The 19,258-nt window shown below is 36.0% G+C and overlaps 2 protein-coding genes across 2 annotated transcripts; both read left to right on the top strand.

Moving 5' to 3' along the window:
- Positions 1–4,044: 4,044 nt before the first annotated feature.
- Positions 4,045–5,956, top strand: LOC113306502. The gene is made up of 3 exons (XM_026555431.1): positions 4,045–4,327; positions 4,426–5,327; positions 5,438–5,956. Exons 1-3 carry the CDS (start codon positions 4,045–4,047, stop codon positions 5,954–5,956), a joined length of 1,704 nt encoding a protein of 567 aa, XP_026411216.1.
- A 6,487-nt stretch (positions 5,957–12,443) lies between these two features.
- Positions 12,444–13,232, top strand: LOC113306503 (F-box/kelch-repeat protein At3g23880-like). Its single transcript, XM_026555432.1, has one exon. The coding sequence runs from the start codon at positions 12,444–12,446 to the stop codon at positions 13,230–13,232; it is 789 nt and encodes a 262-aa protein (XP_026411217.1).
- Positions 13,233–19,258: the final 6,026 nt, after the last annotated feature.

The raw sequence follows: 19,258 nt of genomic DNA on the forward strand, positions 1-19,258 counted from the left end.
TTTCAACTTCTTTATCCAAAGCTGTTTGCGAAACAGTTCTGTCAGAGCCAAAGTATTTATTCAAAATTTCGCAGACACCAGACTTGACAGGGTCAATAGGAGACTTCTTAACATCATCCAGAACCTCTGATAAAACTTTAAAAGCGATGTCTATTCCTTCCACAGTTCCTTTAGAAAAAGGAAGAGATTCAGATAAAGAAGTGGTGATGATAGAAGATTGAGGAATCGAATCATTCTTCGTAATAGATGTATCATTTGAAGGGGAAGTTTGAGGAAGATTAGTAATTTGGATCAAGGAGGAGTCAAGTTGAGAAGCATTAACAACATGAGAAGAAGAAGTTTCATTTGCAGAAGAGTTAATAAGGGGATTAGAAGATTAGTTGAAGGGGTGAAATCTGAGGCAACATTTTCGCGAATAGGAAGCAAAGGTTCAACTTGCGAGGATATTGCAGGAGATTTTTAAAGGATAAGTAAATGAAATAGAACAGAAGTTTCAACGGTTTTAAAGTGGCGAGATTTCTTGGGGAGTTTGTTAGCATCTCTATCACCCTGCGAATCACAATCCAGATAAGAAACAAAGGCAACAATATTTTATTAAAAAAAGAATAATGTTTCTTACTACCTTGTGATTCGCAGACTTCCTTTTGTTTACAATAACTTTTTGCTGCGAGCTTTTGAGAATATTAGGGTTATGGACTGTAAATTTGGTGGTAGAGGCGCTTTTGCTGAAACAAAAACAGTATGGGAATCATATAAAATGAACAGAATCAAATAAGACAGTTTTAGTAAGCAAAAACAGTTTCAGCAAAACCCAAAAGAAGGAAAAAAGAAAACTAACCTTGATGACTCCATGGGAAGCAGTAGTAGGAAGGTGAATTCGTGAAAATTAAAGGAGAAGAAAGTTTTAGGCGATGAAGACTTACAAAGAGTGTGTAGGTGAGGAAGATGAAGAAAAAGAAGAAAATTATTTCTTCTCTAGATTCCACTTTAAATAGGTAAGGGGAGGTGACCGGCTAACATCAAAAGTGCCGGTGAACAAGGGAATGTTTAACACGTGTAGACAGTTACGCTTAAAATCACGGGATATTGTCGATAGAGAGCTTTGCTGGAAAAATGAACAGTTGCGACATTTTGAAAAATTTGGTTTCTCAGATCATTCTCTCCTTCGCAGAGAAGACATGAGAAGAGGCAAGATGTAGGGTCATAATCTCGCAACAACGACACACTTGCATTATTAGCAACACATCGCGAAGACATCGCAGAATGATTTCAGAAATCACATAACAGATGACATCAGCTTAAACATGAGAAAAGTATGATCGTCTTGCGAAATTTAGGAAGTCTGCGAAATTAACATTTGTAAGCTTGCGAAAATACCGCAAGCCAGATCCGAAAATAAAGGTTATATTAGCTGTCATCCACTATGTAATACCCTATATAAGGAGCCGATCAGGCGTAAGGATTAGAGGGATATTTTTCGAGTGTTGAGCAAGTAAATAGGAGAGAAAAAGTTTAGAACAGTTGTTATTTTCTTGGTTTCATTTCTTTCCCTTCTTGTAAGATTTGAGAGAATTAATCAATAAAATTTGTGATTGTTGATCTTAAAATGTGTTGATTGTTAATGAATTCTTATGAAGGGTGTAGTGTAGGAATTCCTGCAACTACATAATGGTGTTAGAAACAGGGAAATTATTAGCGAAAATGGGAAAGTGTTATTTGACTCCATATGATAGATTTACGTAGAAAATTAAAGATTAATAATTATATTGATTAACCATATTGCAAAAAAGAATTGTTTTTCTAATGAATGCACATAGAAACAAAAGAAGCTCATATATTGAGAAGTATTGGAAACTAAAGGAATTCGCAGTAATAGATTACAAGAAGAAGGAACAAATATACAAATATTATAAAAGATCAAAGAAGGAAGCAAAGTTATTTCTTGATTGATTCTTCATCATCTTCAGCAGACTTTTCTTCTTCTTCATCTTCATCAGATTTTTCATCTTCATCAGATTCGTCATCTTCATACTCATCAGCTTCACTATCAGAGATGACTAGACTAGGAACATTCTTTGGAACTTCATCTGAGAGGCAAGGGTATGCAGAGTGAAGAATGTTATGATCATCACAAACCATTTAATAGTTTGGTTGCGAAAAAGAACAATATCATTCCTAAAATTCGCAACAGTGACCTTTAATTGATTCTTCAACCTAGAACATTTATCATTGCGAGAAGAAAGATTCTTTGCGAGCTGCTCTTTTTCAACCTCAAGCTCTTCAATTCTTCTGCGAAATCTTTCTTCAGCTCCTGAGAACATATAACAATGAATCAATAACTTGATGGAAATTTATGAAAAGCAAAGGATTAATAAAGAAAAACAGTTAACAACCTTCTCGGTCACTAACATTTACACCTACATTATTTATGGCGTCATCTAAAACTTTCGCAGCCCAAGCGAATTCATCATCATTATTTATGAGAAGACGAGAACGAACTTGACTTTCTCTTTCGCCAAGCACAACATTTTTGCGATTAGCTTCATCTCGTTCAATTTCCATGCATTCATTATTTAGAAACAGGGAAAGATGTAGGGTCAGAATCTCGCAACAACGACACACTTGCGAAATTATTAGCAACACATCGCGAGGACATCGAAGAATGATTTCAGAAATGACATAACAGATGACATCAGCTTAAACATGAGAAAAGTATGATGGTCTTGCGAAATTTAGGAAGTCTGCGAAATTAACATTTGTAAGCTTGCAAAAATACCGCAAGCCAGATCCAAAAATAAAGGTTAGATTAGCTGTCATCCACTATGTAATACCCTATATAAGGAGCCGATCAGGCGTATGGAAGAGAGGGATCTTTTTCGAGTGTTGAGCAAGTAAATAGGAGAGAGAAAGTTTAGAACAATTGTTATTTTCTTGGTTTCATTTCTTTCCCTTCTTGTAAGATTTGAGAGAATTAATCAATAAAATTTGTGATTGTTGATCTTAAAATGTGTTGATTGTTAATGAATTCTTATGAGGGGTGTAGTGTAGGAATTCCTGCAACTACAGCAAGGAACAATATAGATGTCATCCAGGATCATAACAACAACTGGCTTCAAACAAGAGAGCAAATAGCAAAGCATCTGACTTATCATTTCAAGAGCATTAGCACAACCAACAATCCAGTAATAGCGGACACATTTTACTCCATCATTCCTTCAATTATCACTGCAGAACAGAATGTCACTCTCACCAGCATTCCAAGCAATGAAGAAATTTTCTCCACTCTTAAAATTATGGAAAATTGGAGCTCTCCAGGACCAGAAGGTTTTCAAGCTGGATTATACAAAAGTCAGTGGTCAGCAGTTGGTGAAGATGTTTGTAACATGGTCAAGAAGTTCTTTGAGACTAAGTACATCCTAAAGCAGATAAATCATACATATATCTCCTTAATACCAAAGAAGAAAAAGTGTATAAATGAAGCTGAGTATAGGCCAATTGGCATATGTAACACTTCTTACAAAATTGTCTCTAAAGTTCTTGTCAACAGATTGAAGCCAGTGATGGAGAAACTCATCTCTCCTTATCAGGATGCTTATGTTTCAGGGAGATTAATCAGTGACAATACAGTTCTTGATCAAGAAATTATTCATTCAATGAAGAAGAAAAGAGGAGAGAATGGATGGATGGCACTCAAGCTAGATATGTCAAAGGATTTTGACAGGTTGGAGTGGCCTTTCTTAATCAAAGTTATTTCTCATTTTGGTTTTAATGATGATGTTTATGACCTTATAATCAATGCATTAGCACCACTCAGCTTTCAGTGATGCTTAATGGTCTCCTTGTGAAGCTTTCAATCCAACAAGAGGCATTAGGTAGGGTGATCCTTTATCACCTTACATATTTATCCTTGCCATGGATATCTCTCAAGACAACTCATTGCAGCACAAGAAAATGCCATAATCAAAGGAATTAAAGTGGTTGACTTAGCACCAACCATTAATCATCTACTTTTTGCAGATGATTGCTTGATCTTTACTCAAGCAAATGTCACCACAGTCAACAACTTATTGGATACAAAACTTTAGCTCTCAGTCAGGGCAAGTCATCAACTTTGAGAAAAGTTCAATATACTTCAGCAAGAAAACCAAACCAGAGGTTGCAGATACAATAAAGCAAATGCTAGGAGTCAAAAGCATGAACTCTAAAGAGAAGTACTTAGGTTCTCCATTAATCATTGGACACTCAAAACAAGAAGCATTCAAAAGTATTAAGAAAAATTTTGAAAGCAGATTCAACACATGGTCATCTATTTCTCTTTCACAGGCAGGTAGGGGTACCATGATTAAGCATGTACTCAATGCTGTCCCCATATATATCAAATGGGAACTTTTAAATTACCTTCTACTCTTCTTCAACATCTAACAGCAATTGAAAGAAAATTCTTTTGGGGCCATCATTCTAGCAAGGGTCATAATCCAACAGCATGGCTGAACATATGTAGACCAACTGAATTGGGTGGTCTTGCTTTCAGGGACCTGGAAAAGCTGAATTTGGCACTCCTCACTAAATTGGCCTGGAGAATTTGTAGTGAGTCTGACAGTCTATTGGAAAGAACTCTTTCCAGCAAATACTTTAAAAATGAAGACTTACTTCATCAACCTGTCACAGCTAAAAATTGTTCTTATGTTTGGAATGGAATCTCAAAGGGTCTAGAGATTGTGAAGCAAAACTTCTTTATGGAAATTAATAATGGGAGGAAAACAAAAATCTGGAGAGACAGATGGATTCCTGGTATGCTTCATCCTCCCTCACCTCAAAATGATCACTGTAGGTTTTATGAAACAATTCTCCCTGAATCATCTCAATGGAATAATCAACTAATTGATTTCTTATTTGATGTTGACACTGCTCTTAAAATCCAAGCTCTCTTTATAGATATTAATAAGGAAGATAACATGATTTGGATGCCTGCTAAAGATGGAGTCTTTTCTGTTAAAGGCACTTACAAACTGCTGTCTTACAATGATAGAGAAGTGCAGGTGGATGGAAGAATAATAGATAGAAAAGTATGGAAAACACTCTGGAAATGCAAAGCTGCACAAAGTATTAAACTCTTTGCATGGAAATGCATAAGAGGGATTCATTCTTCTAAGTACAAGATAGCAATGTACAACAGTAGTCTTGAAGTAAATTGCGACATTTGTGGCTACAATGAAGAAACTATAGAACATATCCTTCTTGAATGTAGACATGGCAGAGCAGTCTGGAGGGGTATCAACATCAACATAGATTCGGTCAGAGAAAATTGTAGTACTGTATCAGAATGGGTAGCAAGTTGTTTCTCTCAGTATATTCAAACTAATGATGATAAGTTGCTTTATACACTGATGATTGGAGCTTGGGTAATTTGGAAAGATCGTTGTGATGTGGTTTTCAGGGAGTTACTCTTAACCCTTTTACTTCATTACGCAAAATTCATTATCATCTTGCTTCTCATATGCATGAATCTTATGCTACTGCGTTAACAAGTTCTCAGACTTTTAGATGGAAACCTCCTTTAGAAAACATATTGAAATTTAATGTAGATGGATCTTTTGATGAAGATACTAACCAATTTGGTACTGGCATTGTGCTGCGAATTTCTACAGGTCAATGCATTGGCACAAAAGGAACCTATGGAAATGGAGCACTAAGTCCGGAGGCTGTTGAGTGTTTGGCTATTCATGAGGCGCTGTTATGGGCAAAGAGTTTGAATCATACAAGCATTCAGATAGAGGCAGATGCAAAGCTCGTGATACAATCCATCAATGGTCATTCACTTCTCATCCAGTGGGAAAATAGGAATCTAATAAAAGAGATAAAATATTTAAGCTCTTCTTTCATTTTATGCACTTTTGATTATGTATGTCGAAATGACAATCAAGTAGCAAATGCTATTGCTAGAACAACTAGATAGACTAGATTATCAACTGAAATTTTCAGTAATTTTGATACTGCAATTTGTAACCTCCTCTTTGGAGACCAAAATGCAAGTCAGTAATAAAATTTCTATTTTATCAAAAAAAAAAAAAAAACCTAATGTTTATTGGGCTTACTTATTTATTTATTTTTAGAACATGCATAGTTCTATTTTATTTTATTTTCCTTGAGATAAGTCCATGTCATTTTCCTTGAGATAAATGATTAAGAATTTTGGTTTTAGTTATTTTGTTCTCTTGAATACGATATTGTCTATAGTTGAATGATGTTTTTTTTTCTTTTGTTCAATTGGTTATACCAACTCGATTCCAACATTTGAAGTTTAGAAGTACTTGAACACCATTATTGCGTACTTGATATTGTTTTCTTCCCAAAATTTGAATGTTCCGTTGAATGTAATCCACTAGTTTCAAAAGATACGTTCAAATAAAATCACATGTATTCTAATTTTTGTGGAAGAACTCACAATAGGTGATATGAGTCAAAAAATTTCCATTTCTCTACTTCATCTATCATACTAACGAACCAGTATATGTCGAAGTATGACAACAAGAGAACTATCTTTAGTAATATATTCAACCTAAAGTAAGCGGTTGACATGAGTAGTGAGATTCTCTTGGCCCGTTGAGATAGGAAAAAAAAATCTCGAATTAAGCTAAATGGAGTAAAATAGAAAATGGAAAGAACTCCGAAGTAATAAGGGTTAGACGTAGTGACTCATATAAAGCATGAGAAAAGGGACATATGTATCATGGGATGAACCTAAAAATGTAATTTTAGCTTCCATCATAAATGCAAGAGTTTGAAATGCACCTAGTTATAGGTGTTGGCATATACAATGTAATGTATGTATCATAGTAGCAACCAAACGAAAGAAGAACTTTGCTTGGCCAATTAACTATTTAATTGAACGAGATCAAATGTTTGCAGTCATGGGATGAAAAGTACATCATTCCCACGAGACATAAATTATCTAAAGCACTTGAGATATATCTGGATGAAACGTAACATGTATCACTCTAAAGTAATTGAGTTGAACCCGACTTTTGTTACGCAATAAGGCCACACCACTTATTAAATTTCTCAAGACTCGATGTCTAAGCTCTATATGTACTAAGGGCTAATCACATCTTCTTAAGTGCAAAGGGTGTTCATGCGTGAACTATTTCCTATTTCCTATTTTTATTTTGATACGTACAGTGAGAATGGAGTTGATTACATCTATAAATTATTTCTAATGAATATAGGGGAAGCATATTCTTAGAAAATTAATGTGTCAATCTAGTGAATTGTAAGTTACGATATCTATCACCATCAGTGATCTCTAAAGTTACTAGATTTGCACTGCCTCTCCCCATTATGCTTTAGAGTAAGAAAGCACGTCACTCACCTTACAAAGTATTTCTTTAGTAAAACATGATTGAGACCATCTTATTTTACTTAGATGCAAATGGTGAATAACTCATTCTTCAAATAAATAAAGTGTTGTTAGTGAACATATATCCATGTAGAATGCGGACCATTCAAGTGACTTATGTGTCTGGTGGATGATTCGACGCATTGAATCAGTTATTTCTCACAACAAACGATGCGTTTACTTTTTGTAGAACTCCTAGCACATTACACAATCCAAAGTTCAAAGGCTCACCACCCTTTCTAATGCTAGAGAATTTAACATCAAAAGGACTTGGCCCAATATAGAGCATCTTATACCCGATGGTCTCGCACAGACTACCATCAAATGTTACAGATAATGTCTAAGGAATAGGTTATGCCTACCAACCTACCATTTATTGCTTTGGGGATATGCAATATTACACGCATCTTTACTTAATTCGTTTTAGAACCCAATATTAGTCAACCTTTTCTGCGTACCAGTTGGTTACTGGATTTTAGCCTGACATTCGTGTTTTTATGCATTTTTGGTTGCACTATTTATGTGCCATTGCGACTCCACATCATACTATGATGGGTCTTCAAAAATATTAAGTAGTTATGCTGGAAATGAGTTCCCAATAATTATCCGCATTTTAAAACTTTTTGTAGGAGATCTCTTACCGCTATATTTGCGGGACAGTCTTCCCATCGTTAGGGGGAGCTAAGAAAAAGTATTTTCTAAGGGAACGACAGGAATTTTCGTGGTGTGTTCCCACTGTGTCTCATAGAGATTCTTGTACTCCACAAATGTAAATGTGAAGTGACAAAGAATAATCGATTTTCAGAATGTACACTGATGTCGCTAAAGTGATGAGATCACACATACCAGCTGCAAACTTACCTGCAAAGTTATAAATCCTCAATAAGGAATATACACCATAGACTAAGGAGTTTCAACTACAATTAGTGGAAGTGTGGTTGAGGCCGTGGATCCATAAAGGAAGATGGGGAGACCACTTGGTTCGATCAATCCTCAACTAGAAAGGAAGTAGGTGAGTAAGGCACAACTTATTTAAATCATCATAAATCATCTCATAAGATTGTCTCTGAATATGTCTATGAATTAAACTGGAGGACGCTCCGAAGTTTTAAATGATTATAGAGAACAATAAAATCCTGACGGATTATGAGAATGCACATGAGTCAATGGAAGGATCATGCGTGCACAACGATGATATAATCCATAGATAGTTGCTCCATAAGTAGAGCACAATGAGATCGAACCATGCTTTATTTTTATTAATTTCAAATAAATAGCATATTTGTCCTACACAATCCAGGTAGAACTTAGTTCTTTGGAAAATATACGGGTATTTGGTGCGGTAGTGCTAACCAACTGTAGGATCCGAATCTCGCAACAAAGACACACTTGCGAAATTATCAGCAACACATCGCGAAGACATCGCATAATGATTTCAGAAATGACATAACAGATGACATCAACTTAAACATGAGAAACGTTTGATGGTCTTGTGAAAATAAGGAAGTCTGCGAAATTAACATTTGTAAGCTTCCGAAAATACCGCAATCCAGATCCGAAAATAAAGGTTAGATTAGCTATCATCCACTATGTAATACCCTATATAAGGAGCCGATCAGGCGTAAGGAAGAAAGAGATCTTTTTCGAGTGTTGAGCAAGTAAATAGGAGAGAGAAAGTCTAGAACAATTGTTATTTTCTTGGTTTCATTTCTTTCCCTACGTGTAAGATTTGAGAGAATTAATCAATAAAATTTGTGATTGTTGATCTTAAAATGTGTTGATTGTTAATGAATTCTTATGAGGGGTGTAGTGTAGGAATTCCTGCAACTACACCAACCAAGTGTAAATCCTATTGGACATACATAATTAATTTGTCATAATGCATAATGAGAAGAAAGTAGTCTTAAAGTAAAACGACTCGCCTTGTGGCGCGAGGTTTCTCACAAAGCCCTGTAATTGTTTTCTTGTAATGAACGTTATAGAGTTCCGCTATTTAGTTAGCTTGGTAATTTCAAAAGTACTTGAAATGCAACATATGTATGTGGTTTTTATGTATTTCTGAAAGAATCAAGAGATAGAAGATATTTACAAAAGTACTTGATAGATTTTTGTTTCCCAAATCAAGTAACTCTAAACCACATAGTGCGTTTACAATTAGATAGAACGTTCACTTATAGATTGAAGCAATCAAGAGGAAGTGGTATACCCGTCTAAGTAGCAATTTGATTTGGAGGGGATAGACAAATAAGTTATTTTTTCTTACGTATTCACAAGAAAGTTCCTAATTTGGAATTGTAGTTATTTATGTCGACGGTATAGACATGATGGGTACTCTTGATGTAAACCTTAAAATCTATTTAAAATCCGAATTTGAGATGAAAAATCTAGGGAAAGATCGACCGAGTACTGAGCTTGTGGGATATTATTCCACCAGTTTGCATATGTCTAAAGTTGTCAGCCAATTTAACAAAGACATGCATCCTGATAGCACTCCCGTGATTAGTCGAGGTTCAAATGCAAGTAAATGACCATTTCATCTAAAGCAAGATGACGAATATGTGTTGGGAGATGAAATTCCCGTATCTAAGTACAATATACGCATTGTTGTACTTAGTATAATAATGTACTTGATTAAATTTTACATCCTCAGGGAACTTGTTAGCTAGATATAGCTCAGCGCCAACGCAACGTCATTGGAATGGTATAGTGAATGTAATCATGTACTTAAAAGTAACCATTGACATAAATTTATTTTATCCCTACAAAGACATTAAAAGGAATGCTAATGAAAGTGCAATCCAAAAGTTGTTGATTATGAAGGAACAATAATCTATTCTTCAACGAAAGTAATCAGAGGGAGATGCCTACATAAGGGGGAGGATCCAAGGATATGATGTCGACATATTTTACTTCGATATTGAAGATGTGTTGTACTCTTTTTCCTGTCGATAGAGAATAGTTTTTCCGAAAGGGTTTTGTTACTCGACAAGGTTTTTAGCGAGACAACACTAAAAACATCAAGTATGTTGAACGTTGAAGACATAAAGATCGCGTTGATATTATTGAAAATATCTGAATCAAAGAAATGAAACACGATAGTCCGTTAGGAAACGTAACTTCCGGAATCAACAACATGGTTCTATAAACATCCAATTCACCAAAGTATAGTGTGATAAACTCCTTTTGACTGCATTACACTAATGAAAATTATCTGACATCAGGGGGAGCATCTAATGGTGTGTTGAACTCTTTCCCTTCACCGAGGTTACTTTTTCCCACTGGGTTTTCCTTGTCAAGGTTTTAATGGGGCAACATATTTGTGTCCTACCATGTTCTAAGTTTTCTTAACATCGTACTCATTTTATTTAGTTCAGATTTTGTCCCTCTGGGATTTCCTGATGAAGTTTTAACGAGTCAATTAACTTAGACTTATCGGTCTTTGAAGTTCGTATTGCATGTGATGAACTACATGTAAATTACGAGACAACATGTGAAGTGCTACATGTGAAGAGTTGTACCAAGGTTTTATCCCACCAGGTTTTTCCTTGTCAGGTTTTAGTATGGCAATTGATTTCGGCACAAGTTATCAAGGAGAGAACGACATTTGAAGAAGCACCATGTATAAAGTTTTGTTATTGAACCGCACAAGGGGGAGTGTTACAGGGCCTACGACCCATGGATGTGCGGTCCAAAAGGATAATCTTTTGGTCTTCCCTTTTCCATGTATATAAAGTATTTATCTATGTAACTATACTAACTCTATTCAATGGAAAATCCTTCTATTTGTGTCTCTTCTACCTTTCTCTATATTTCACCTTCAAAAAATTATAAATTATAAAACTAAAAACTTAAATCAAAATCAAAATCAAATTCATATCCATCTTCATCTCCAACTAAAAACTTAAATCAATATAAAGTCAAAATCAAATGACACGAATCAAGTACTTTTCTAGCAATCCAATCCCCTAAATTAGGCTTTAACAACATGCAATCACTCAAAATTCGATTTTTTTTGGAAATCAAAGTGTTCTGGGTTAACCAGAATCAGTCTTTGTTAATGTCCACATAGCCCGATTATGATATGGAAGAGATAATCCTTTTTTCTGTATAATTTTTGGGTTAGAATCGGATTACATGTATGTCCACATAACCCTATTTCGCTAACAATCGGATTATTTAACGGTCCATGTAAACCGATTGTTATTGATCTTCCCCAAAATCGGTAGATATGGTACACCTACATAAACCGATTCATTAACCATGTTAGAATTTTTTGCACAAATCTTGAAATTTTTATCTTTATATTGTAGAGCATGAAATTTTGAATTGAATGCAAAAAGAATGAGGTCATTCCGACATCGGACGACGAAGTTATGAGCAAAACAGTCGAAGAAATTAATGCCCAGATTTACAGTCAGTTTACATGGGCTTTTATGTAAACCGATTCTGGCAAGAAAAAATCACAGAAAAACTTTTGAATTTTACAATCGGTCTACGTTCTAAGTATTATAAACCGATTCTTACAATCAATTTATGTGAGCATGAACATCCACCGATTTTGGGCTAGTTTTTTCGAAAAAAAAAACTTTTTTCATGTTTTGATGAAAAATCAAGATTAGTTAATTTTTTAGTTTAATTTAATTAAACATCAATTAATCATCCGATTAATATTAATTAATCAACGGATAAATTAGCCATTTTTTAACATAATTAAATAAGAGGGGTTCTTTTTTACCTTTCAATGACCTTTTTTTTGCCCTGTAATCATAGTCCCGGATTAATTGCCATTGGCCCCAATTTAGCCATGTATTAAAATTGTGACACATTAATTGGCTGCATATGCTCCACAAACGAAGCTAAAGTCATAGGATATCAAAAAGTCAAAGTTTTCGCTTTTATAAAGTCATTTCTACAAGATTCCAAATCCAAAACCTTTTTTTTTTTTTAACAAAAAAACTTGTGATTTATCTCCTATTCCTCATTTCGCTTCGCTTCTAACGTTTATCTTAGGTTTCCTGTAAGTATTATGTCAGCAACAAAGAGTAAAATGTCATCATCAAGCATTCCTGTTCTTGATGTAGGTCATCAGACAAAGAAAAGAAAGCCGGAAACTTTAAAAGAAACCGACGTTGAATTATGTAAAAAGCTTCCAGAGGATTTACTACTCGAAAATATTGCAACGAGATTACCAGATCGGACACTAGCTCGATACAGTTGCCTGAGTAAGTTGTGTACAATTCTATTTTCAATGATGCGGGTTTCTCCGCACATTACTTTGCTCCAAAGCCATAAAAAACTTGTTTTTAATCACCTTAATGCATCCAGCAGAAGTGGTTTTCAAAAGGCTTACATTTTTAATTTGCAACGGAAGGACAGTGATAAAAATATTGATGATTATGATGGTTGCCATGATGATGATCATGTTGTGTTTCTTGATTATAAGTTGTCGATGTTCTTAAATGTCAAAACGGTTCATGAACTAGTAGGTTATTGTAATGGTTTAGCTTGCTTTAAACCACTGCTTCATTCTGATGATGGCCACAGTCTAGTAACTATCGTTAACCCGGCCACAGGTGAAACACTTGCTCTCATGTATTGTGATCCTACTATTAGTACTGGCGGTGAGTATTTGTGTCATGGTTTTGGTTTTGATTCATCATCACAAGAGTATAAGGTTGTAATCATCTTTACTACTCGTACTACAAATAAGGAGAAGGAAGACGAGCAGTTGTTTGTCTGCATTGTTATTACATCGGGAACTAATTTATGGAGAAAGATAGTACTAAGACTTCTGAAATCTTACTACTACCATCTTCTTATAGGAGAAGAATGGTGACAAGAGCTTGGAGAAATTACCATAGATGGGCCATCCTTTGTGGGGGTGATCTTTTCTGGAGGATTACTAATTATAAACAAAGAGGGCAGGTGGAGAAGAAGATATGATGGTCAATGATGGTGGTTGTGGTGATAATGAGATTAAGGAAATGTTGCTATCATTTGACATCCGCAATGAGAAGATTCAGTTTATTCGACTCCCAGCTGAATGTACTTCGGCGGCGAGGAAAACAAGGATGAATCCTAATCTACATAGAGTAGTTGATCATCATATTTGTAGTTACAGGAAATCCTACAACCACATCCCAATGTAATTGTAGGGTCAGAATCTCGCAACAACGACACACTTGCGAAATTATTAGCAAATCTCGCAACAACGGCACACTTGCGAAATTATTAGCAACACATCGCGAAGACATCGCAGAATGATTTCAGAAATGACATAACAGATGACATCAGCTTAAACATGAGAAAAGTATGATGGTCTTGCGAAATTTAGGAAGTCTGCGAAATTTACATTTGTAAGCTTGCGAAAATACCGCAAGCCAGATCCGAAAATAAAGGTTAGATTAGCTGTCATCCACTATGTAATACTCTATATAAGGATCCGATCAGGCGTAAGGAAGAGGGAGATCTTTTTCGAGTGTTGAGCAAGTAAATAGGAGAGAGAAAGTCTAGAACAATTGTTATTTTCTTGGTTTCATTTCTTTCCCTTCTTGTAAGATTTGAGAGAATTAATCAATAAAATTTGTGATTGTTGATCTTAAAATGTGTTGATTGTTAACGAATTCTTATGAGGGGTGTAGTGTAGAAATTCCTGCAACTACATAATGGCGCTAGAAACAGGGACTGATTGAGGATTGTTTTAGAATAAATTGAAGATTGATATTGTGATTTGTAAGAATTTGGAGTAACCGGTGAAGAATTTTATGTAATCTTCAACAATTCATTAATATTGAAGAAATGGCTAGAAGGAGAAATGCATCAAAACAACCAACAACCATTAGGAGAAGTAAGAGACTTGCTGGAAGAGAGAGAAGTGAAATGGGGGAATCTTCTAGAATGAGAACAAGGAGCAATAGAACAAGAAATAATGGAGAAAATCAAGTTCAACAACCAATTCAACAAACACCAGTACAAAGTAGAACTATGGATTATGACAGAGTGAGTATACACACCTAGCAGTCAGATTCAACAGAGGAAACGGAAGAAGAGCGACAATTAAGAAATGATAGACGAGTAGAGAGAGACCGAGAAATGGTAGGAGGGATAATTCGTGGAGATGAAGGAATTGAAGCATTGGAGACATTGAAGCGAAGAATACATGAAGAAAGGAGATTAGAGGCAGAAGAACGTGCAAATCTAACAAGGCAAAATCATGAGTTGAGAATGAAAAACATGAGACTACAGAGTAGAAGGTCAAGAAGCACTACAAGATCAAATTCAAGATCAACTAGAGGAGAAATAAGGCGAAATTCTCCTGTACTGAACGCTGTTGATAATATTCGAGAAGAAATACGAAATCCAAATGAAGAGCGTTGCGAAGATAGTGAAATGACTGATGATCGTTACCTTCCACATGGCGAAATTTTCGATAACGGGCAAAATAATAGAAATCAGGGGAATGGACAACGTCAGGAGCGAAATAATCAAGATGGCGAAGAAAATCAGGAGGAAGGAAGAAGAATATTACATGGGAGAGAAATTCAAAGAAATCAACAAATAATTGAAGGAGAAATCGAGAGACATTATGCTGAACAAACATGTGTAGCTTGCGAAAGGGAAAGGTTGAGAGAAGAAGTGGAAGAACAAGAGCTTCAAGAGGCAATATGCCAGAACAATCATGACAATCGAGAAACAAGGCGCGAACAAAATCGCAATAATGGTAATATCAATGAAGAATATGATAGAATACAAAGGAGAGCTGAAAGGCAACAAAGAGAATTGATGAGGAATGAACATAATCGCAGAGGAGAAAATGAAAGGCATAATCATGTGCGAATTCAAGAAAGAGATGAAGAAGAAACACAGAATTTCGCAAGACAAGACAGACATGAACGTAGGAGAAGGGAAGCAGAACTAAAGAAACCAATGGACCAAAACTCAGGTGTAAATGAACAGATCTTAAGAGAATTGGCAGAGATGAGAGGAATATTAAATAACAGAAGAGAAGGAGGCAGAAGGCAGTTAGATGAAGCCATAGAATAACCTGTGAAAACTCCATTCACAGAAGAAGTACAATTAGGAGGAACACCCCCAAAGTGCAATTTTCCTGCGCTAACTAGCATTTTTGACGGAACAACTTGTGCAATTCAGCACATCAAACCTTATGTGAGATGCATGTTGCAGTGGGAAAATCATGATGCCGTATTGTGCAAATATTTCGCATCCAGTTTAACAGGGGAGGCATTGAAATGGTTTGAAGGTTTACCAAAGAATACTACAACATCTTTCAGCCATTTGCAAACTACGTTCTTAGGGGCGTATATAAGTAACAATTCTTCACGACGCATTGAAGATGTATTTGGATTAAAACAAAGGGTTGGTGAAAGTTTGAAGCATCTAACCATGAGGTGGAAGACTATGTGTAGTGAAATGGCTGGCCGCGTGGATGAGAGGTACCTCATTTTATCATTGATCAATGCTATGTTCGCAACCAATTTGCTGTATATTCAAATTTTCAGAGTTAAGAATACATTCACAATGACTGAGTTGCGAGAATTTCAGGAGGAGTATATTGCTCTAGAGGAAAAACAAAATGTGATGGCATCATACCCAGTTGCGAACACCAGTTCAAAAGCAGCGAATGCAAGCTTATTACCCAAATTGATAAACATAGTGGCAAGTACTTCGCAAGTACAACAAGAAAAGATGATGATTAATAATCAGCAGAAGCTGGTAGCTATGGGAAGTCGTGATCAAGAAGAGTTCGAAAGAGAAAGAAACTTCTATAATCATGGTGGAAATAACAAGATTCAAAGATTCGATCAGCCACAAGAAACTTATGGGGTAAGAGGCAAAACTACAATAGAGGACATGGAAGTCATAAGGTGATATGGGAAGAAATCAATATGCCACCTCTGAACGCTAGTGTGGAGAAAATATGGGAGGCTATAATCTTGATGGTAAACATACCAGCACCATGGAACATGGGAAGTGAACCACCTCCAAATCACAGAAGTCATGAGTTCTGTTCTTATCATCATTTTCATGGACATTGCACAAATGACTGCAGAAATATAAAGAGAATCATCCTAAGGATGATAGATCAAGGGAAATAAACCATTTTCTAGTAGGGCGACCGCAATATCAACCACTGCCACTACCACCACCAGAAATCACAGAGTAAACACTGTAAAGGGAGGAGAAACATTCTTAATAGAAGTTGGTGCAAAAGCAAAGAATCTGTTTTGTCACTCTATTATACATTCATACAAGACAATCAAAAATTTTCATGATAATGTTTTGAGTAGAGTCTTCACGAGAGACACTGATGGGAGAGAAATCATGAACATTGCAAAAATTTCGCCACTAAAAGAATGGCAGAAACAGTCTATTTCTTTCACCGCAGAAGAAGTCCCCGAAGGAGGAGAGATACATGACAATCCATTAGTGATAAGACTAGAGATTAACCCAAAACCGAAAGAAGATGAAGATGAGGATGATGAAGCTGAAGATTCATGGGCAATCAACAGAGTTCTAATCGATAATGGAAGCTCTGTAGACATCCTATTTTATCATACTTATAAAACTATGGGAGGAATAGATGAAGATACAGTACCTTCAACTTACAAAATATATGGTTTTAATGGTACTGCCAACAAGCCTAAAGGGGAGGTCACTATGCGAATTCCATTGAAGGGACTGTCTTCTGAGATTCTATTCTGTGTTGTCGATGTAGAATCACCATATAAAGCATTAATTGGTCGACCTTGGATGCATGGGATTCTAGGTGTGGCATCAAATTTCCACCAATGCATCAAGTTCCCTCATCCCAGTGGTGTTGGAGTCATAAAGGGAGATTGGGTTGAAGGAAAGAAATGTTACGAAATTGATGTAGATTCCTGCGAAGAAAGAGCTGCCAAGAAGGAAAGTTGGGTACGCAAAATCAAAGAAAAATAAAGAAATGAAATATTGATGGTGGATGCAATAGAACATAAAGAAGAAGAAGTGATGCGAAGTCAGTGCCTGCTCAAAATAAGAAGTGGCGAACCCTTCGCTACAAATAAGACAGTAGCAGAAAATAACAAAGATGCAGAGGCAGAAAATAGCAAAGGTAAGAAACTTAGAATGTGAAATGAAAAGAGAATGAATGACTGATTTGTTGCGAAAAATTTCAGAAAATATATTTTATTGAATGACAAAGATGAGATTCAGAAATTACAACAGAGCTGAAATGCAAAAACAGAATGATGATGTGCGAAAATTTCGCTGAGATAATGACATTTGCAAGAGACAATCAGAGAACAATGACATAAGCGAAAGGGGCGAACCTTTATGGCGTACACCCTAGTTCGCGAATAAAATTTCGCAAGAGGAAAATGTAAGACCTAAAGTACGTCATAGAATGGGGTACCTGTTGCATGGCTCAGGGAAAAGGTTACACCGCCCCTGGAACCTGAGTCATGGAGATGTGGGGTCAATAAAGCCCATCCAGGAGAGGCACCTTGGATTCTCAACTTAAGCATATGACTTAGGTTGGGCGACTAAGGTAATAAGGACTCTCCTAAGGAGTGTAGAATCTGATCAAGGCGCCGAGGTACACGGTTGAGCCAAGAGTTCCCGGGGTGTCTGGAGCGTACATGGCCATTCTTGGCAAGTCTTGGCTTATGTTGCACTCGTCCCGAAGAAAACCCACTTAGGGTGTAGTCTCGTATCCATAAGCCATATAGGCAAAAGGGATAAGGGGTTGCGAAAACAACTGGTTGTTGTTAAGACCGGATGGGAGGAGCCAACCTTGTATGGTAGAGGTACGTCTCCTTGAAGAGACAACCAGGGGGAAGATAAGGGCGACACCCTCCATTAGGTAGCTGATAAGTGTCTTAAGACGCAAATGTCATGAGGCTTTTTACTCACGGGAGTATTAAGGCTTGTCATATTTGTGCGACAATCCTGAAGAGGCAATAATACAAAAGAGAGAGATAAGACGAGATCAATGGGTCATTGCATGCAAGTGTAAAGACGTCCTGCGGTTTCGTTGCAAGACGGCAATGTCATGGGGCTTTATTTTCGCAAGAATATTTAGGTCTGTCATATTGTCGCAACAAAAATGACAAGAGAAAAAAGTTAAGGCAAGATCAATGGGTTTTTGCATGAAATTGCAAGACGTCCTGCGATTTTGTCGCAATGACAAGAGGTGGAAAAATAAGACCTTTACTTAGGAAGGAAAAATAAGACCACATAAGAGAATAAGAATGAGTGAAATCTTGGAAAGAACCAAGAACTACTTCACAAAATATGTGATCGCGAGACTATTCAGAGACGACTGCGAAATTGAGGCATAAAAGAAAACTTACTAAACCTCTCATTTGGATACAAATAACAGAGGAAAGTATGGGAATGAACAGAATGAGAAAGTGTTATTTGACTCCATATGATAGATTTACGTAGAAAATTAAAGATTAATAATTATATTGATTAACGATATTGCAAAAAATAATTGTTTTTCTAATGAATGCAGATAGAAACAAAAGAAGCTCATATATTGAGAAGTATTGGAAACTAAAGGAATTCGCAGTAATAGATTACAAGAAGAAGGAACAAATATACAAATATTAAAAAAGATCAAAGAAGGAAGCAAATTTATTTTTTGATTGATTCTTCATCATCTTCATCAGAATTTTCTTCTTCTTCATCTTCATCAGATTTTTCATCTTCATCAGATTCTTCATCTTCATACTCATCAGCTTCACTATCAGAGATGACTAGACTAGGAACATTCTTTGGAACTTCATCTGAGAGGCAAGGGTATGCAGAGTGAAGAATGTTATGATCATCACATACCATTTTAATAGTTTGGTTGCGAAA

Source organism: Papaver somniferum, chromosome 8 (genome assembly GCF_003573695.1).
Source record: "Papaver somniferum cultivar HN1 chromosome 8, ASM357369v1, whole genome shotgun sequence".
NCBI classification, from domain to species: domain Eukaryota; kingdom Viridiplantae; phylum Streptophyta; class Magnoliopsida; order Ranunculales; family Papaveraceae; genus Papaver; species Papaver somniferum.

Excerpts from the sequence above, each read along its gene's own strand:
- LOC113306502 (XM_026555431.1), top strand. The coding sequence starts at position 4,045 with ATGTCACCACAGTCAACAACTTATTGGATACAAAACTTTAGCTCTCAG. Across the intron at positions 4,328-4,425 it reads TATTTCTCTTTCACAGGCAG|CAATTGAAAGAAAATTCTTT; the intron begins GTAGGGGTACCA and ends AACATCTAACAG. Across the intron at positions 5,328-5,437 it reads GTAGTACTGTATCAGAATGG|GGAGTTACTCTTAACCCTTT; the intron begins GTAGCAAGTTGT and ends TGTGGTTTTCAG.
- LOC113306503 (XM_026555432.1), top strand. The coding sequence starts at position 12,444 with ATGTCATCATCAAGCATTCCTGTTCTTGATGTAGGTCATCAGACAAAG.